Raw genomic sequence first — 21,758 nt, 5'->3', positions numbered from 1 at the left:
GCCAGCGTAATCTTTATCTGCGGTGTGACCACCTCACTGAACGTGCTATCCACGATAGTCTCAGCATCGCGGATGCTCCACAGTGAATCCACCCGCAGCTCCAGCTCCGAAATGCGGTTTGCCAGTAGCTGCAGCTGGACACACTTCCTGCACACATAGTCACCAGGGACACTGGTAGTATCCATGACCTCCCACATAGTGCAGGAGGAGCATATCACGGGTGCGAGCTCTGCTGCCATGACTTGCCTTAGATTAACCCTGCGTTCACCTCTCAGACTCTCCTCCCGCTCTCGGTCTCTCCTTTTATACTGTCCTCACCTCTCAGACTCTCCTGCCTCACCTGTGACGTCACACAGCAATTGTCTCTTGTTGCAGGTCTGCTGCTGCTTCTATCCCCACTCTCAGTCTTCTGCTGCTCAGGTCTGCCGCTGCTCTGCGGAAAAAGTTAGGAAAAGCAAGGCAAAGCAGCACCTCCTTCCCCCACTTCACTGAACTCCCACACTTACCAAACTCTGAAGTGATCACTCTGTGTTCCACTGCACTCCGTGCTCCGTTAGCACTGACAGGCCCCTGTATTTCTACAGTTTGTGACTCAGATGAGTCAGGCCTGCCCCACCTTCAGGAACCAGTTTAATCTAGCTAACCAATTAACTAACTGCAGCAGCTCTCTCTGCTGAAGCCTGACAGCAACTTAAAAATTAAACTTTAAAATTGAACTTAAACAGTTGATAGCAATTTATACTAGATTTTAAAGAGATTAACCCTTAAACTCCCACACTTACCAAACTCTGAAGTGTTCACTCTGTGTTCCGCTGTACATGTACTTCTAATTTCCTGCTTTATACCGTGCCCTACATTACCACTCATGTTTGCTGTCCTATAAACAACTCCCACCAATGTTTTCTGCCCCTTGCTGTTTCTTACCTCCACCCAAACTGATTCTACATCTTGATCTTCTGAGCCAAGATCCTTTCTCACTATTGGACTGATCTCATCCTGTATTAACAGTGCTACCCCACCTCCTTTTCCTTTTTGCCTGTCCTTCCTAAATGTCGAATATCCTTGAATATTCAGTTCCCAGCCTTGGTCACCCTGCAGCCACGTCTCCCTAATGGCAATTAGATCATACCCATTTACTTCTATTTGTGCCGTCAATTCATCTACCTTGTTGCAAATGCTGCGTGCATTCAGATAAAGTGCCTTTAATTTTGCCTTTTTAACATTTTTTCCTATTTTGACCTTATTTGCTGCTGGCCTTTGTTCTGCTGCCTTCCAATTTCACTTACTACTTTTCTGCCTTCCACTTCCAGCTTTGTTACTCTCCCTTCTGAATCTCCTCTCAGGTTCCCGTTCCCCAGCCAAGTTAGCTTAAACCCTCCCCAACAGCACTAGCAAACCTCCCCGCAATGATATTGGTTCCAGCCTGTTGAGGTGCAACCCGTCCCACCTCCCCCAGAATCAGTCCCAATGCCGCAGAAATCTAAAGCGCTCCCTCCTGCACCATCTCTCCAGCCACACATTCATCTACTCTATCCTCCTATTTCTATACTCACTAGCGCGTGGCACCGGGAGTAATCCGGAGATTACTTCCCTTGAGGTCCTGCTCGTTAATCTCTTTCCAAACTCCTTAAACTCTGCCTGCAGGACCTCATCCCTCTTTCTACCTATGTCGTTGGTACCGATATGGACCACGACCTCTGGATGTTCACCCTCCCCCCCCCAGAATATTCTGCAGCCTCTCAGTGACATCCATGACCCTGGCACCAGGGAGGCAACATACCATCCTGGAATCACGTCTGCGGCCACAGAGACGCCTGTCTGCTCCCCTAACTATAGAATCCCCTATCACTCTTGCTCTCCTGACCTTTCTCCTCCCCACCGTATAGGACCACCCATGGTGCTATGGTCTTGGCTCTGGTTGCACTCTGCAGAGGAACTCTTTCCCTCACCAGTAATCAGAACTGAATACTGGTTGGAGAGTGAGATGCCCCCAGGGGACTCCTGCACTATCTGCCTGCTCCTCCTTGTCTGTCTGGTGGTCGCCCAGTCCCTCTCTGCCTGCACTCCCTTAAGCTGTGGGGTGACCACCTCCTGAAACTTGCTATCCACGTAGATCTCAATCTCACAGATGCACTGTAGTGACGCCAGCTGTTGCTCAAGATCCAAAACCCAGAGTGACATGTTGATGAGGCCTGGCCATTAGAATAGGCCGAGCCTCCCTGCTACCGCTCCCGGATGGCCCTGCCACTCACTTTGCTGCGATCACACCAATCAAAGGTGTCGTTGGTGTTCAGACAGGTTAGCCACAGAAAACAGTACTGAATACACAATGGGTCAGATTACAAAGCCAGAGAGAGAAAGAGACCCGAAAGGCAGAGAGAGAGAGAGAATGTCCAGTTGTATTAAAAACAGATAACTTTTTTTTCCCCTGCTGGTGGGGTTACGTGTCGCGTGACATGAACCCAAGATCTCGGTTGAGGCCGTCCTCATGGGTGCGGAACTTGGCTATCAATTTCTGCTCGACGATTTTGCGTTGTCGTGTGTCTCGAAGGCCGCCTTGGAGAACGCGATGGACACCTACAGACGCTGAAAGACGCCCTTGTAAGAACGGGATATGACACTCGACTTGTCGATCGACAGTTCCGACGGGCCACAGCGAAGAATCGCATAGACCTCCTCAGAAGACAAAAACGGGACACAACCAACAGAGTACCCTTCGTCGTCCAGTACTTCCCCGGAGCGGAGAAACTGCGCCATGTTCTCCGCAGCCTTCAACATGTCATCGATGACGTCGAACACCTCGCTAAGGCCATCCCCACGCCTCCACTACTCACCTTCAAACAGCCACCCAACCTCAAACAGACCATCATTCGCAGCAAATTACCCAGCTTTCAGGAGAACAGAGTCCACGACACCACACAACCCTGCCACGGCAACCTCTGCAAGACATGCCAGATCATCGACACAGATACCACCATCACACGAGAGGACACCACCCACCAGGTACATGGTTCATACTCCTGTGACTCGGCCAACATTGTCTACCTCATACGTTGCAGGAAAGGATGCCCCGGAGCATGGTACATTGGCGAGACCATGCAGACACTGCGACAACGGATGAACGGACACCGCACAACAATCGCCAGACAGGAGGGTTCCCTTCCAGTCAGGGAACACTTCAGCAGTCAAGGACATTCAGCCACCGATCTTCGGGTAAGCGTTCTCAAAGGCGGCCTTCGAGACACACGACAACGCAAAATCGTCAAGCAGAAATTGATAGCCAAGTTCCGCACCCATGAGGATGGCCTCAACCGGGATCTTGGGTTCATATCACGCTACACGTAACCCCACCAGCAGTGGGAAAAAAAAGTTATCTGTTTTTAATACAACTGGACATTCTCTCTCTCTCTCTCTCTCTCTGCCTTTCGGGTCTCTTTCTCTGGCTTTGTAATCTGACCCATTGTGTATTCAGTACTGTTTTCCGTGGCTAACCTGTCTGAACACCAACGACACCTTTGATTGGTGTGATCGTGTCCCAGCCTAATATAAGATATGCGATTTGAGAACCTTTCACTCATTCACCTGACGAAGGAGATAATCTCCGAAAGCTTGTGATTTTAAAATAAAACTGTTGGACTATAACCTGGTGTTGTAAGATTCCTTACATTTGTATAATGAAAAGACTACAAAGTCGGTGCTACGGAAGAACACGCCAGTTGTTGCTTTGACTGGTGATTACTGAATGTGCATGAGGAATCAGTTATCTTGGAATCGCTGCACACCAGAATGATGCTCCTTGGACACTAATCTTTTGCTCCAACAGTAAAGCATACCGAAGCGAGACACTATGCTGAAACATATGCAGAGCGTTTCTTGGATGTTGCAAAAGAGTGGGATATACAAAGCAAGGTAACAATTGGTACTGACAATGCATGCAATATGATAGCAGCAGCTAATCTTTTGCCATCTGAATACATGCCATGCATTGCTCACTGTCTACAGAGATCGATCACAGTAGCAGTTAATGATGCCGGTCTCGGAAACTTACTGACAAAATGTAGAAAACTCATGGGCCATTTCACACATAGTCCAGGTAATATGCAGAAAATGTAGAAAACTCATGGGCCATTTCACACATAGTCCAGGTAATATGCAGAAAATGTAGAAAACTCATGGGCCATTTCACACATAGTCCAGGTAATATGCAGAAAATGTAGAAAACTCATGGGCCATTTCACACATAGTCCAGGTAATATGCAGAAAATGTAGAAAACTCATGGGCCATTTCACACATAGTCCAGGTAATATGCAGAAAATGTAGAAAACTCATGGGCCATTTCACACATAGTCCAGGTAATATGCAGAACTAGAAATACACAGGCCACAAATAGATAGAAACAAGAATTTCATACAAGATGCTTCGAGATGGAACTCCACATTGCAGATGGTTGAGCAACTGCATGGAAATAGATTTACTATCAGAGCCACAATAGTTCTTCAGAAGCACAAACTAGCAGTGCCCACTCCTGCTGTATTTCACAAACTCCAAGGACCAGAAATTGCTGGGAAATCGCGTCATTAGAATGACACCTAAACATCACACGCCCTTATTAATTGTAAACAAAATCCAGCAATTTGCAGAGTAAAAGAGATATGTCATGAGTTTCAATCCTCTGCAAATTGCCATTGTCATTTGACTCAAATTCACCCTATTTCCTTCTCCGTCTTTCGCTCTGTTTCTTGAACCTTTTTTTCATTGGTCAGGGAGAAAAGCCATTGGGCTCGACCTAGGCAGCTTCCTAGGCTACAGACTTCTGACTATCCTGACAGCTCTAAAATTTTACATGCAGCCCGTCCTGTCTTTCTATTATTCAGCTGTCGGGGCTGCAGATATGCATCTCTGGCCTTATCTCCTAATCATTAATTATCCAGGTCAAGCTTACGCCACCCTACCAACTCAAGATGAGCTGTTTCACGTAGGGTAACTTAATCACCCAACCTTCATCACTGTTTACAAGCTGTTATTGTTCTGAGGAATGTGTAGCTCGGTGGTTACCACATCTGTTATCATGGTGTATTCCAGCTTCTGACCTAGTACGTCCTAACTTGTTTAAACAGTTCTTCAATGTTATCTATTCTATGGAATGTTGAACTTATCCTCCCTTTTCTGCTTTGCAAGCTATCTTTGTTCATACAGAGAAAAGATTCCACCCCCACCAGCATTCGCCCTTTTTCTAAAATGCCTGGACGCTATTCGAGGCGGATATTTGACCGTGCTTGTTTTAAACCATAATCTAACATCGTACCTTTTTTTTATTTGTTCATGGGATGTGGGCGTCGCTGGCGAGGCCAGCATTTATTGCCCATCCCTAATTGCCCTTGAGAAGGTGGTGGTCAGCTGCCTTCTTGAACCGCGGCAGTCCGTGTGGTGAAGGTTCTCCCACAGTGCTGTTAGGTAGGGAGTTCCAGGATTTTGACCCAGCAACGATGAAGGAACGGCGATATATTTCCAAGTTGAGATGGTGTGTGACTTGGAGGGGAATGTGCAGGTGGTGTTGTTCCCATGTACCTTCTGCCCTTGTCCTTCTAGGTGGTAGAGGTCACGGGTTTGGGAGGTGCTGTGAAAGAAGCCTTGGTGAATTGCCGCAGTGCATCATGTAGATGGTACACGCTGCAGCCACGGTACACCGGTGGTGAAGGGAGTGAATGTTTAGGATGGTGGATAGGGTGCCAATCAAGTGGGCTGCTTTGTCCTGGATGGTGTCGATTTTCTTGAGTGTTGTTGGAGCTGCACTCATCCAGGCAAGTGGAGAGTATTCCATCACACTCTTGACTTGTGCCTTGTAGATAGTGGAAAGGCTTTGGGGAGTCAGGAGGTGAGTCACTCGCTGCAGAATACCCAGCCTCTGACCTGCTCTTGTAGCCACAGTATTTATGTGGCTGGTCCAGTTATGTTTCTGGTCAATGGTGACCCCCAGGATGTTAATGGTGGGGGATTCAGGGATGGTAATGCCGTTGAATGTCAAGGGGAGGTGGTTAGAATCTCTCTTATTGTAGATGGGCATTGCCTGGTACTTGTCTGGCGCGAATGTTTCTTCCCACTTATCAGCCCAAGCCTGGATGTTGTCCAGGTCTTGCTGCATGCAGGCACGGACTGCTTCATTATCTGAGGGGTTGCGAATGGAACTGAACACTGTGCAGTCATCAGCGAACATCCCCATTTCTGACCTTATGATGGAGGGAAGGTCATTGATGAAGCAGCTGAAGATGGTTGGGCCAAGGACACTGCCCTGAGGAACTCCTGCAGCAATGTCCTGGGGCTGAGATGATTGGCCTCCAACAACCACCACCATCTTCCTTTGTGCTAGGTATGATTCCAGCCACTGGAGAGTTTTCCTCCTGATTCCCATTGACTTCAATTTTACTAGGGCTCCTTGGTGCCACACTCGGTCAAATGCTGCCTTGATGTCAAGGGCAGTCACTCTCACCTCACCTCTGGAATTCAGCTCTTTTGTCCATGTTTGGACCAAGGCTGTAATAAGGTCTGGAGTCGAGTGGTCCTGGCGGAACCCAAACTGAGCATTGGTGAGCAGGTTATTGGTGAGTAAGTGCCACTTGATAGCACTGTCGACAACACCTTCCATCATTTTTCTGATGATTGAGAGTAGACTGAAGGGGCGGTAATTGGCCGGATTGGATTTGTTCTACTTTTTGTGGACAGGACATACCTGGGCAATTTTCCACATTGTTCGGTTGTCGCTGTCCTGGAACAGTTTGGCTACAGGCCTGGCTAGTTCTGGAGCACGTGTCTTCAGCACTACAGCCGGGATGTTGTTGGGGCCCATAGACTTTGTTGTATCCAGTGCACCCAGCCGTTTCTTGATATCACATGGAGTAAATCGAATTGGCTGAAGATTGGCTTCTGTGATGGTGAGGATATCGGGAGGAGGCCGAAATGGATCATCCACTCGGCACTTCTGGCTGAAGATGGTTGCAAACGCTTCAGCCTTGTCTTTTGCACTCACGTGCTGGACTCCGCCATCATTAAGGATGGGGATGTTCACAGAGCCTCCTCCTTCCGTTGGTTGTTTAATTGTCCACCACCATTCACGACTGGATGTGGCAGGACTGCAGAGCTTTGATCTGATCCGTTGGTTGTGCAATCACTTAGCTCTGTCTATGGCACGTTGCTTCCGCTGTTTAGCATGCATGTAGTCCAGTGTTGTAGCTTCACCAGGTTGGTACCTCATTTTTAGATATACCTGGTGCTGCTCCTGGCATGCTCTTCTACATTCCTCATTGAACCAGGGTTGATCCCCTGGCTTGTTGGTAATGGTAGAGTGAGGAATATGCCAGGCCATGAGGTTACAGATTGTGCTGGAATACAATTCTGCTGCTGCTGTTGGCCCACAGCGCCTCATGGATTTCCAGTTTTGAGCTGCTAGATCTGTTCTGAATCTATCCCATTTAGCACGGTGGTAGTGCCACACAACACGTTGGATGGTGTCCTCAGTGTGAAGACGGGACTTCGTCTCCGCAAGAACTGTGTGGTGGTCACTCCTGCCAATACTGTCATGCAACTGCGACAGGTAGATTAGTGAGGACGAGGTCAAGTAGGTTTTTCCCTCGTGTTGGTTTGCTCACCAACTGCCGCAGGCCGGGTCTGGCAGCTATATCCCTCAGGACTCAGCCTGTAGATGTGTTACCGAGCCACTCTTGGTGATGGACATTGAAGTCCCCCACCCAGAGTACATTCTGTGCCCTTGCTACCCTCAGTGCTTCCTCCAAGTGGTGCTCAATATGGAGGAGGACTGATTCATCAGCTGAGGGAGGACGGTAGGTTGTAATCAGCAGAAGGTTTCTTCGCCCATGTTTGACCTGATTCCATGATATTTCATGGGGTCCGGAGTCAATGTTGAGGACTCCCAGGGCCACTCCCTCCTGACTGTATATCATTGTACCGCCCCCTCTGGTGGGTCTGTCCTGCCGGTGGGACAGGACATACCCAGGGATGGTGATGGAAGAATCTGGGACATTGGTTTCCTGATTCATGGTTTTACCCGCATTGCGCTGTTTAGTTTGTGTTATAGCTTTCTCAGATGATGACCCATTGTATGTTGTTTGGTTTAAGAACTCTTACTGCAGAATTACCTCAAAGAAAGCACCAATCTCAAATGGCTAAAGATATCTACAGCGCTGGACCCAAGGTTTAAGAATCTGAAGTGCCTTTCAAATTCCAAGAGGGAGAAGGTGCAGAAGTTAATTCTTACCTTAATGTTGTCAGAAGTCTCATAAGACCAATGGACCGGTGCATAAACTCTCCGCAGAGAGCCATGGTCAAGGAAGCAAGGTCAGATAACTGGGGCTACAGTGTGGTAGCTCCACCTCTAACGTGCATTTCCTTTGAACAAGGTTTGCAGCTGGAATCTCGGGATTGCTCAATTTACCAAATAAAATAGCACTGAAAAACTAAGGAGGCAAATTAATGGACACTGTTCATAATGAGCCCAGTGGAGGAGTGACAGACATATCAGAAGATATAGATCAATTAAGCAAAAATCAGAATCAAGTGAGAAATGTTGCATTCTGAAGGAAATAATACAAACTAATATTAATTTCTGGAGCTCCCCATAACCCAAACATAAACACAGGCTGAAAAATTCAGATCGGCACAAGAAAATAAATTCCAGCTCAGATCCATTTTTCAGCCTGGTGAAAAGCAGGAAAAGAACGCAGCTATCATTTTCATCACAACATGGTTATCATTTTCACCATATTTTTATTAAAAGCAGAAATACTTCAATCCATAATTTGAATATCTATAAATTGCTGTTGTAGAATGAGAATTCTGCCCAGCAATTTCCAATTTGTCAAGTGCCATCCCCAGGGAGCAAAATTGATCTGTATGGGACACTGTGATTGGTTTACTAACAAACAAAAACTCCAGAAAAATTTCCTCAGTCAACTATTTAATGAACTGAAACTTTTGTGGCTAATAGTGACAAATGAAGACACTGTAAATGAACCTGAAGGAATATGATATTTACAAAAATTAGAAAAATCTTGAATCAAATGAAACAGCACAGCATTAAAGGGGAAATGTGTTTGTGAAAAAGTGTTTGGCAAACCTTTAATAGTTTGTGAAAGGAATAGAGCTGCATCATTGTTGGCATGGTGATATTACATGCAAGTGATGATGCAGAACACATTATGGCATTATGATTTATGGTGTTGTGAACAAAAGAAAATGGTTTGCAAAACATCTTTCATGAAAACAATGCTCCCTTAAATACACTTAGCAAGATGCACTTATTTACTAATCCTTAACCATAATCAAGGAAGGATGTGTTGTGACACAGACAAGTAACACTCATGGGGGTAAGTTTAACTTTATGCGATAGCGTAAAACAAACGATATTGGACTGGCTGCCCATTATACATCCCGCCTGATTTTCCTTTTAATTGACTTCAATGTAAAGGAAAATCAGATAGGGTGTATAATGGGCGACCGATCTGGTATTGCCCCTTTTATGTCACCGTCGAAAGTTAAGATACCCTCATGATAGAAATTGCATTGAAGCAACTCATCATGTGACTTCCTGTGACACTGTTGCACTAAAATTATGCAAAGCTCTTGCCTCTTCCCAAAAAAGTTTGTCAAACAGATTTTCATGATTACGATGCACCTTTAGGGCTCTACTTACAGTAAAATCTATGTAACTGACTTCCTGTGACAGAGATGGTGTGTTGTAATTTTCAGCCATTGCGTGATAGTTCCTGCAAGGCCTGAATGAGGCAGGCAAGCACAAACTCGCATCAGGGCTTAACATCAATGTTCCAGACATCACAGAGGAAAAGGAAAATCACCTAACAAACATCTCTCCACCAGCTCTGCAGTAGTTATACCAAGCCGAATGGATGCTTTGAGTCTCACAGGTTTGGGCTGTTCTCACTGCCTCACTCAACAGATCCAAAATCCATCTATTCTCAAGAGTAAGTAAAATATTTTATAAAATTAACAACTTCAAAGCAAATTTTACTAACTTAGCAAATAAATATTGAACTAGGCAACTGACATCTCAAAATGTTCAAGGACTGTGAGGGTATGCAGAGTGGGGTCTGGCCTCAGATTATCTTGCCCCACAATTTCACTGAACTTCATTTGGGAAATTGGCCACTCTGTATCTTAAACAAAAACAGGAAATGCTTGACACTTAGTAGATCAGATAGCATTTGTCCAGAGAACACAAATCAGTTGACGCTTCAGGTATAGACCTTCCTCAGAACTGAAAGATATTGCAGATGAGCTGCATTTAAAAATGAACAGAAGGGAAAAGGGGAAGGGGGCAGGAAAAAAACACCCAACGACCACACACACACTCTATCTTGTCAGTGTTCCGATTCTGACCTCTAAAGTTTCCTCATCAATACTGTAGTCTGATTTTAAAAAAATAAAAAGTCCCTTTCCTCCTGAAAATGCTCAGTTTGGGGGTATGGTCCCAGAGATGCTGACCAGTCTCCAGTACTTTGCCAAAGTGATCATCCTTCACCTGTAAGCCTGGACAGTGATTGTCAGCTGGAGATCACCTGTTACAAAAGGTAGGTTTGGGTTTTTATCTGTCTTTTCGCCACTCCCAGGAGACGGCACGGCTTTCGGGTGGGGTGCTGAGTCTATATATTGTGATGCAAAAGGCATCGCAATTGTGTGCGACAGGCTCGATGAACCAGGACGTCTTTTCCTGTCATCGTTGGTATGTTCGTAATATTCCATCATAAGGGGCATTTGGGATAAGACAGCTATCCTCAATGATGTGCTCTTTGCAGTAGGGATCAGTTGATGAAAATCAAAATCAGGGGCCCTGGATGATTTTTTGCACCTCCTAGTTAAAAGGCTCTGAAGCCAGTTGTAACTTGCTAACCGTTGCCCCCGTTGAACTGAATAACTGGGAACTGAACGGTCTTTAGTAAATGTCTCTAACACACTCAGGAAATGCTACACACAAGGTACAGTAATATTTGAAGAAAGAAGTTTTTTGATCTAATATGTTCTTTAATTGTTTTGGAATAGTAAAAAGCTGGAAAGACCAGCCGTAAACAAGACATGCTTACGATTAAACCTTTTCTCATGGTAAACTAAAAGAACTTTAAGAGCACCGTTGCATTTACTTTTAATAAAATAAAAAGTTGAACAGTGGTTATTTTAAAGGTGATGTAAAGTATTCGCATAGTGCAATCAACAAAGCTACCAGGCTAGGATAAAGCTTTCATCAAAAGCTAACTCTCTTGAGGTTTGGGGCTGCCCCTGAGGATACATTTACTCCTACAGGACTGTGTCAATTCTTTCAAATAGTCCTTGAAATTTGCTGTCAGGAAGCAGTAAATAATGGGGTCCAGAACGCAGTTGATACACATCAGGCAGAGAGTGACTTGATGAACATCGTTGACAGACTTCCTGAAAGTGCAGTCGTCCGATTTCCAGAAATCCAGAACTAAAAGCATCCAGGGCAGTTGGACCAGATGGTAAGGTAGAAAACAAATCATGTAAATGGCCAGAACGGTAATCACCATTCGGAAAGCCCGTTTCTTCAGCCTGCCTTGCGAAATTCCCAACAGTCCCTGGTCAGCTGATAGTTTTCGCAGGACAAGGACACTGTTAGCAATGACCACTCCAAAAGTAATGGTGAAACCCAGCAGCATCAGCAAGTGGATAATTAGTAATTGTGTTTTGGTGCTTTGATTCCGGTAATTTTCAAAACATCTTACATTGCTACCGTTTAATTCAACGACGTGTTGTTTGTTAGTGATTAAAACCGGCAAAGAAACGCAGATAGTTACTGCCCAGATTAAGGCAGTTAAAACGAAGCCTCTTACGATCTGTTTCGACTGAGCTGCCCTTACTGGCTGTGAGACGGCGAGGTAACGAGTGAAGCTGATGAGAGCCAGAAAGAAGAGAGTACTGTAAGTATTGATGTAAAATAGAGACCCGCACAGGCTGCATGCGAAGCGGGGGGACCTCCAATTGCCTCTGTAATAGTAGTAATCAATCCACAAAGGAAGAAATATAACGAATAGGAGATCAGCCACCGTTAGACTGATCATGTAGATTTTCACTTCACTCAGTCCTTTATTACTTTTGTCACGTACTAAAAAACACAGCGCTGCAATGTTTTCCGGGAGTCCCACAATAAACAGAAAGCTGTAAATTATAGGGAAAAACGTGTACCTAAATTCAGAAGTGTCATAAAAATGTTTTTCACTGCAGTTTCCCAAAGATGTTGAGTTGTTCATGTTAACTGTCGAACATCCGATGAAAATATGGTGTTGATGGACGTTATAACTTTTTGCTGTTCCTAAAAATCCATAAATTCTTATTGCACGGTAAAGTCACAGGTCACTTTTCTGCTATTTGCAATATGGCTCTTCACACTCTTGTGCCACTTTTTGGTCTGCAATTATTAAAAGAATCACAATATGTGATTTTTTTTCCCAGTGGAACTGAGCCTTTGAATAGTAAATCACGTAACTGGTTCGATATCCACTACCAGCTCAATGCAAGTAAGTGCACTGTCCAGCCATCTCAAATTCTGTTACAGCTTCTCTGTTGTTGTACTTCGGTACAAATGGAGGAAGCCTGTGTTTTCTGGTTTAACTGACAGGAAGTGACGCTGAATATTTTCAACAGCTGAATGATTAATATCAAGAAAACTGTGTGTCTTAGCTTAAGGAGCCATTATCTGCTGACTCACAGTAGGCGTTCTTTGTCCTGTTTCTGTTCTTCCATCAATCTTCAGTTTGCTGGCTTTCCGCCAGATCTGGAGACAGCTTGTTACCAAAACCCAACTTTTCAATGTTTCAAAGTAGGATGGATGTGCCGGCATTTCCAGGGATGGGAGGAAGGAGCGTATTGGTGCTGATCCCCCCCATTGGAACACTGCTGGCGGTGACGGTCCGCACTCTTGGTGTCATCCTGTATTTTTCTTCCACCAGACTCTTGGGCCATTGGAGCTTGCCAGTTTTTCATGTTTCGCTTTCTATCTACTTATCGCCAACTTAGCTATCTCCCTTTTGTTTGTCACACACTCTGTATCTCTTATGTCTTTCATCTCTTTGATATCTCTCATAATGCCTCATTTTGTCGCACGCAAATATACTTCTGCCAATTAAACATCTCCTGCTCTTCACCTAAGGACATTCTATTTCTTTTCCTGTGGTGTATGGTTGTTGTGTTTCCTCCCCTCGTTTTGTAGTTTTTTAAATGATATTCATCTGTATTATTTTCCATTTCTGAGTGAGGGTTTATAGCGGAAACAATGACTTTTGTTCTCTCCACAGATATTGCCTGACCCGCTGACCTGATTCGAGCATTTGTTTTAGATTTTCAGCATCTACAGTATTTTGCCTTTTGAAGTTTACGTCCACTTCAAAAAAATGGATGGCAACCAGGAGGAAGATGAAAAAAGGTGAGTAAAGGGTTTAAAAGTTAGTTTTTTAAAGGAGTAAAAATTGGTAAGTTAATTTAGCTAGAAAAAGAAACTTTAAATTTTTTTAAAAAGAGATAAGGAAGAAAGATGGAAGGAAAAGGGACAACAATGTGAGCAGTAGTGTTTACAGGGCCAGTTCTGCGATCCCAACAGGGAGTCAAGCTGGCAGTGAGTGCGTCATGGGAAATTGTGGGCGTAAAGGCCATGATTTTCCATCGATTAAAATGAATAGTCGAAAAATCATGGGCTGGGTGCAGGCAATACTCTCCCTATGAGCATGAGGTTGGCCTTCATCTTCATTCAAATATTGTGTTTTATGTGTTATTGTACTATTAACCCTGTTCTACAACATGAAGTTACTTCTGCCACCTGAGGAGCATTATTATTATAATATTGTTCATTCCAGCATCAGTGTGTATCGATTGAAAACTTTAAAAATCAAGTTACCCAGGGAGACTGACATCTAAGTGTTAAGCTTCAAAAACAAACCTCCAGTACAATAAATAAATATCCTGTCTTTATTGGCAGCTCTTTGTTTAATGAAAGCTCTACCTAGTTCCAACACCAATATAAAAATAGCCTACTATAAAAATACACTATAAAAATAGTCTATTCTTAAGTTAAAGCTTCTTAATTCAGATTATCTGATAATTCAATTTTTTAATCATTAAATTGCCGCTTTGTTGTTTGCAAAAATTTTTAATGAAAAAGTGACTGTAGTCCCTTTTAAAAATCTAGATCAATGCTCAAGGCATGTTGAATATAGCATCCAAAGGCTTTATTCTCATGTCTATATTTTTAGATAAAATGAATGAACAGAGGGAATTATACCTCCTAGATAGCTGGGGGCGGTTAGCAGTATGCAATTCTGATCATTATGGACTAGCAGACAACAAGGACACATGAAAGAGCAGAAGGATATCGGAAACTGGAAGAGCAAAGCTTGAGTCTTTATACAGTCTAAACTTGACACCACACATCACGTCCATTTTCTTTTTAAATAGTTTTAGATTGACAGTTTAGTCATTATACATCTCGTGTGGGTAATGATTCACAGAGACGTGCAATCATATTGATGCTGTTGTGAGTACTTAAAGGACATTATACAAATTAGCAAAGCAGAGGGGTAAGGATGTCCGTAAGTAGGTAGCTGTGGTTGGGCAGAAGAGACCCGAGGAACTCATTTTGATCATGGTGTGGGAACAGTATTACGTAGGCTGGCAGCTTGTGGCACCTTTAGAGTCAGAGTGGTTGCCATTTTGCACCTGTCTTAGGCAGGTCTGGCCTAGGAGCAAGGAGAGGATAAAATCCAAGGAACTGAGAACCATGGGCTGCGAGTTGGAAGGAGAACAGGCAATTTGGTATTTTCCCAGATCTGAGTGCAGCCCATTTAATAGGTGTTCAGATTGACAATGTCACAGTATTTTTGTCCATTTTTGTTATGGGGATAGGGGCACCGTAAGGAGATGATCCTTCTTGCTACAAGTGGCATGGGGGTCATTGCGTTCTTGAGGAGGAGGGTAAATAGGTACGGGACTGAAACCTAGGGGATTGCCAGCCCTTACAGGGCCCTGATGGCACTGTGAAGCACTGGAGACATGACCACGAACAAATGTACACGTCACTGAGAGGGAGGAGTTAATTTGTGGTGTTTGTGTAGGGGATGTCATTTTGTAATTTGCCCTTCTGCATTCCGCTCACATAAACATTAAGAGTGACCGCTTCCATATCTTTCCGCCATTCATTAGGGTTTTAGAATCATAGGAGCTGAAATTGGTCTTTGCCAGTAGCACGAAACGGGCTCATAGCGTATCAGCAGCCTGTATTACACCGCCCCCGATTTTGTTTTCTGTTGAAGTTGGTTGGCTAGTAGCCCGTTTCGCGCTACTAGCGTAGATTAATTCCACCCGCATAGAATTTTACAGCACTGAAGAAAGCAATCCAGCCCATTGTGTCTGCACAGGTTCTCAGAGAAACATTTCAGTAAAGCTTTCAAGAAACAAAAAGCAAAACAATCAAACGGTAGGACCCAAAAGTTTAAAAGTTCAATTTTGCACAGCAAATATAAGTACAGAAGCTATGCTGCACCCAAATGAATGGAAAGCCAGAGCAGGCAGATGATTTAACACATACTGTGCACTCTGGGGCAGTCTCTATCCAATGCCCCAAACTCCAGGATTTCTTACCTCATTTTCACAAATTGCAGACTACCTTATTTCAAGAGTATTGCTTTAGTCCAGTAAAATCAATGATGTAACCATCCTAGGATATTCCAGACCAACTCATTGGTCAAAGTGCTCTTGTCAAATGAGCTGCAAAAATGAGGTACTCACAAAGAAATATTTCTCCATTGGCCCAGAGATCTTGGGAGTGAAATTGGTCTCCACTGATAGTGCAAAATGGGCATTAGAGAATCTGCAGCTGGTTTTACACCCTGCCTGATATTCTTTTCCTCCGACCATTAAAATCTTCACTAAAAACAGGAAATGTTGAAAACGCACAGCAGATGGGTCAGCATCTGAGATGAGCAAGATTAATATTTTGAGTGAATTTAAAAAAAAATTACTCAAAGTAGTATCTGTCCCTTCAAGAGCTCCATTACACCTGGACCTTCCGCACAGTGCGATCCCATCCTATGGACGTGGAATCCGAACAGCAGTCAGCATCACAAGGAGTCGTGAATGTAGGTGAGCAGATACTACAAGAAGAGAATGGAGTCTGTGGGAAAAGGAGATGAGTTGGGGGAGCAGTAAACGGGAACTGGATGAAACAGCGATACATATTTTATAACCAACAGGCTCAATCCTGCTCGTGTGGAATGAGAGTGGGAGCCAGGAATACGAGCAAGGGAATCTACCTAAGGAGTTCGCATGCTAGGGTTTAATTTCAATATTCAAATCAATTTAAATGTATGTTAATAAGGCTTTTTCTTGGATGTTTATTCTTTTAAAATTTATTTTTGGATTTCTTTTTTCCCCAGAACATTCAAGTAAAGTATATGTTGGAACAAAAAGAGCCGAATGCCTCCAAAATCAACAGAAATTAAGTATTCAAGAATTCAGCAGAATGAGACGGCTTTATAAAGCCATATTCCTTTAATTCTGACATGCATCCCTTTAAGGGCTGATGATGCATTGGATTCCCCCCTCCTATTTGGCATTACTGTTCTGCAACTAGGGTTAGTTGTTTTCAATTTTAGATGTCTAAATTGCCCTGAATTTTTCCAGGTTTTGTTTTATTTCAGTTATGTGAACATGGATGGAAAAAGTCATATTTTCCCGCTAAGAACAGTGCAACAGAAAGATCAGTCAAGATTTTCGTACATTTAAACCCAATTTTGCAAAGCTTTGCGCAGTTAGCAGAACCTAGCAGGGGAAAGCGTGGGTTATGAAATCAAGCGAGAAAGCCCACCGGCCCTGTTTGCACCGCTCTCCATTTCACGGTGAAGAAACATGGCAGGAGACGGGAGGCTGCATGGTGGGCAGCACCAACCTCATTGTAATATTTTAGTTTTATTAATTGCATCCCGTGCCAAATTTCACAATCTTCAGGCAAGCTCCTCCGTCACGGTTCTTTAAACTCGCTATTTCCTCAGTTTCATCGTCACTGGTTATTCCTGTAGGTGGCTATCGCCTCCCCTACAATCCAGCGTGTCCATTTCCTTCCCAATATGTAGGTAAATGATATGGAGACCCAGGGACTGTAACAAGAGAACACTTACTTCTGTACACCAGCTACTGAGATATAACGCGTGCCACCAACTGAATTCTCCTCTCTTTATTGAACGTGAACTGAATGAACATTCTACCGATACAGAGCAATAACTGATTTATTTACATAAAATACATAAATTAACAGTATAGAGTCTATCCGAGAGAATATCTATTTCCCTACACACTAATAAAGATGCAATTTGATTTCTCTCTAAACACGAGCTCCAAGATAGACTACCTTCTCTACCTTAACCCTTCGAAGTTAAGTTGTCTCAGGCTTTAAAATACAGACTTTTTCGGCTGACTGCCGAAATCAGAGACAACTGAGAGAAACTAACCCTCTATGAACCCTCCAAAGTCTGTGAGATAGGAGCTCTGCTCACTGAGCTGTCAATCCCAGAGGGCTCCAGCCGATCCAGTGGCCTGCTTATCAAAGAATCACAGACATTTAAGGCACAGAAGGAGGCCATTCAGCCCATCTTGTCTCTGCCGGCCAAAAAAGAACCATCATGCCTAATCCCCCTTTCCAGCACTTGGTCAGCAGCCTTGTAGGTTATGACACTTCAAGGGCATATCCAAGTACTTTTTAAATGTGATGAGGGTTTCTGCCTCTACCACCCTTTCAGGCAGTGAGTTCCAGACCCCCACCACCTTCTGGGTGAAATTTTTTTTCCTCAGCTCCCCTCAAATCCTTCCACCAATTACTTTAAATCTATGCACCCTGGTTATTGACCTTTCTACGAAGAGAAATAGGTCCTTTCTATCCACTCTAAGTCCCTCATAATTTTATACACCTCAATTAGATCTCCCCTCAGCCTCATTTGTTCCAAAGAAAATAACACCAGCCTATCCAATCTTTCCTCAAAATTCTCCAGTCCTGGTAACATCCTCGTAAATCTCCTCTGCAGTCTCTCTAGTGCAATCACATCTTTCCTGTAATGTGGTGACCAGAACTGGACGCAGTACGCAAGCTGTGGCCTCACTAGTGTTTTATTCAGTTCTAGCATAACCCCCCTGCTCTTATTTTTTTAAATTCGTTCATGGGATGTGGGCGTCGCTGGCGAGGCTGGCATTTATTGCCCATCCCTAATTGCCCTTGAGAAGGTGGTGGTGAGCCGCCTTCTTGAACCGCTGCAGTCCGTGTGGTGACGGTTCTCCCACAGTGCTGTTAGGAAGGGAGTTCTAGGATTTTGACCCAGCAACGATGAAGGAACAGCGATATATTTCCAAGTCGGGATGGTGTGTGACCTGGAGGGGAACGTGTAGATGGTGTTGTTCCCATGTGCCTGCTGCTCTTGTCCTTCTAGGTGGTAAAGGTCACGGGTTTGGGAGGTGCTGTCGAAGAAGCCTTGGCGAGTTGCTGCAGTGCATCCTGTGGATGGTACACACTGCAGCCACAGTGCGCCGGTGGTGAAGGGAGTGAATGTTTAGGGTGGTAGATGGGGTGCCAATCAAGCGGGCTGCTTTATCTTGGATGGTGTCGAGCTTCTTGAGTGTTGTTGGAGCTGCACTCATCCAAGCAAGTGGAGAGTATTCCATCACACTCCTGACTTGTGCCTTGTAGATGGTGGAAAGGCTTTGGGGAGTCAGGAGGTGAGTCACTCGCCGCAGAATACCCAGCCTCTGACCTGCTCTCGTAGCCACAGTATTTTTATGGCTGGTCCAGTTCAGTTTCTGGTCAATGGTGACCCCCAGGATGTTGATGGTGGGGGATTCGGCGATGGTAATGCCGTTGAATGTCAAGGTGAGGTGGTCATTGCCTGGCACTTATCTGGCGCGAATGTTACTTGCCACTTATGAGCCCAAGCCTGGATGTTATCCAGGTCTTGCTGTATGCGGGCTCGGACTGCTTCATTATTTGAGGGGTTGCGAATGGAACTGAACACTGTGCAATCATCAGCGGACATCCCCATTTCTGACTTATGATGGAGGGAAGGTCATTGACGAAACAGCTGAAGATGGTTGGGCCTAGGACACTGCCTTGAGGAACTCCTGCAGCAATGTCCTGGGGCTGAGATGATTGGCCTCCAACAACCACTACCATCTTCCTTTGCGCTAGGTATGACTCCAGCCACTGGAGAGTTTTCCCCGATTCCCATTGACTTCAATTTTACTAGGGCTCCTTGGTGCCACACTCAGTCAAATGCTGCCTTGATGTCAAGGGCAGTCACTCTCACCTCACCTCTGGAATTCAGCTCTTTTGTCCATGTTTTGACCAAGGCTGTAATGAGGTCTGGAGCCGAGTGTTTCTGACGGAACCCAAACCGAGCATCGGTGAGCAGGTTATTGGTGAGTAAGTGCCGCTTGATAGCACTGTCGACGACACCTTCCATCACTTTGCTGATGATTGAGAGTAGGCTGATGGGGCGGTAATTGGCCGGATTGGATTTGTCCTGCTTTTTGTGGACTGGACATACCTGGGCAATTTTCCACACCGTCGGGTGGATGCCAGTGTTGTAGCTGTACTGGAATAGCTTGGCTAGAGGCGCAGCTAGTTCTGGAGCACAAGTCTTCAGCACTACAGCTGGGATGTTGTCGGGGCCCATAGCCTTTGCTGTATCCAGTGCACTCAGCCGTTTCTTGATATCACGTGGAGTGAATCGAATTGGCTGAAGACTGGCGTCCGTGATGGTGGGGATATCGGGAGGAGGCCGAGATGGATCATCCACTCAGCACTTCTGGCTGAAGATGGTTGCAAACGCTTCAGCCTTGTCTTTTGCACTCACGTGCTGGACTCCGCCATCATTGAGGATGGGGATGTTTGCAGAGCCTCCTCCTCCCGTTAGTTGTTTAATTGTCCACCACCATTCACGACTGGATGTGGCAGGACTGCAGAGCTTTGATCTGATCCGTTGGTTGTGGAATCGCTTAGCTCTGTCTATAGCATGTTGATTCCGCTGTTTAGCACGCATGTAGTCCTGAGTTGTTGCTTCACCAGGTTGGCACCTCATTTTTAGGTACGCCTGGTGCTGCACCTGGCATGCTCTTCAACACAACTCAATGAACCAGGGTTGATCTCCTGGCTTGTTGGTAATGATAGAGTGAGGAATATGCCGGGCCATGAGGTTACAGATTGTGCTGGAATACAATTCTGCTGCTGCTGATGGCCCACAATGCCTCATGGATGCCCAGTTTTGAGCTGCTAGATCTGTTCTGAATCTATCCCATTTAGCACGGTGGTAGTGCCACACAACACGTTGGATGGTGTCCTCAGTGCGAAGACGGGACTTCATCTCCACGAGGACTGTGCGGTGGTCACTCCTACCAATACTGTCATGGACAGATGCATTTGCGACAGGCAGATTGGTGAGGACGAGGTCAAGTAAGTTTTTCCCTCGTGTTGGTTCACTCACCACCTGCCTCAGGCCCAGTCTGGCAGCTATGTCCTTCAGGACTCGGCCAGCTTGGTCAGTAGTGGTGCTACCGAACCACTCTTGGTGATGGACATTGAAGTCCCCCACCCAGAGTACGTTTTGTGCCTTTGCTACCCTCAGTGCTTCCTCCAAGTGGTGCTCGACATGGAGGAGGACTGATTCATCAGCTGAGGGAGGATGGTAGGTGGTAATCAGCAGGAGGTTTCCTTGCCCATGTTTGACCTGATGCCATGAGATTTCATGGGGTCCAGAGTCAATGTTGAGGACTCCCAGGGCCACTCCCTCCTGACTGTATATCACTGTACCGCCACCTCTGGTGGGTCTGTCCTACCGGTGGGACAGGACATACCCAGGGATGGTGATGGAAGAGTCTGGGACGTTGGCTGAAAGGTATGATTCTGTGAGTATGGCTATGTCAGGCTGTTGCTTGACTAGTCTGTGGGACAGCTCTCCCAATTTTGGCACAAGTCCCCAGATGTTAGTCAGGAGGACCTTGCAGGGTCGACTGGGCTTGGTTTGCCATTGTCGTGTCCGGTGCCTTGTGGTCCGATGCGGGTGGTCCGTCCGGTTTTATTCTTATGACTTTTGGTAGCGAGATTTTACAACCGAGTGTCTTGCTCAGCCATTTCTTATATTCTATGTCTCAGCTAATAAAAGAAAGTATCCCAAATGCCTTCTTAACCATCTTATCTATCTATCCTGCTACCTTCAGGGATCTGTGGACATGCACTCCAAGGTCCCTCTGTTCCTCCACACCTCTCAGCATCCTCCCATTTATTGCATATTCATTTGCCTTGTTTGCCCTCCCCAAATGCATTATCTCACATTCCTTTGGATTGAATTCCATTTGCCACTTTTCTGCCCATGTGACTAGTCCATTGATATCTTCCTGCAGTCTGCAGCTTTCCTCCTCACTATCAACCACAGGGCCAATTTTTGTATCATCTGCAAACTTCTTAGTCATGCCCCTTACATTTAAGTCTGAATCATTAATATATACCACAAAAAGCAAGGAGCCTAAGTTGTACAAGCTGAGTGGGACTGGAGAAGCTACAGGTAGCAGAGCCCATTTGAGGGTTTGGGGAACGGCAGAGAGAAAGCTCAATCCTCATTGCACAGTCTGAATTTAGAAAAACACTTTATTCAGGCAACATGCTCTCGGCTACATGGAACTTCTTTCCATCCCCTTC

General features: G+C 45.1%; 1 protein-coding gene and 1 long non-coding RNA gene across 2 annotated transcripts; one reads left to right on the top strand and one right to left on the bottom strand.

The window, feature by feature from the left end:
• The first annotated feature begins 10,924 nt into the window (after window positions 1–10,924).
• Window positions 10,925–17,362, top strand: LOC137324661 (uncharacterized). Its single transcript, XR_010963699.1, has 4 exons — window positions 10,925–11,004; window positions 13,333–13,460; window positions 16,073–16,168; window positions 16,462–17,362. It is a non-coding gene; the product is annotated as an uncharacterized lncRNA (long non-coding RNA).
• LOC137324660 (platelet-activating factor receptor-like) lies at window positions 11,153–12,654 on the bottom strand. The gene has a single exon (XM_067989228.1). It carries the CDS (start codon window positions 12,286–12,288, stop codon window positions 11,275–11,277), a length of 1,014 nt encoding a protein of 337 aa, XP_067845329.1. The 5' UTR covers window positions 12,289–12,654; the 3' UTR covers window positions 11,153–11,274.
• Window positions 17,363–21,758: the final 4,396 nt, after the last annotated feature.

The sequence above is a fragment of the Heptranchias perlo genome, chromosome 8, assembly GCF_035084215.1.
Source record: "Heptranchias perlo isolate sHepPer1 chromosome 8, sHepPer1.hap1, whole genome shotgun sequence".
In the NCBI taxonomy this organism is placed as follows: domain Eukaryota; kingdom Metazoa; phylum Chordata; class Chondrichthyes; order Hexanchiformes; family Hexanchidae; genus Heptranchias; species Heptranchias perlo.
Note: the sequence above shows the minus strand (reverse complement) of the source record. Positions and strands in the feature narration are given on the sequence as shown.

Excerpts from the sequence above, each read along its gene's own strand:
- LOC137324660 (XM_067989228.1), bottom strand. The coding sequence starts at position 12,288 with ATGAACAACTCAACATCTTTGGGAAACTGCAGTGAAAAACATTTTTAT.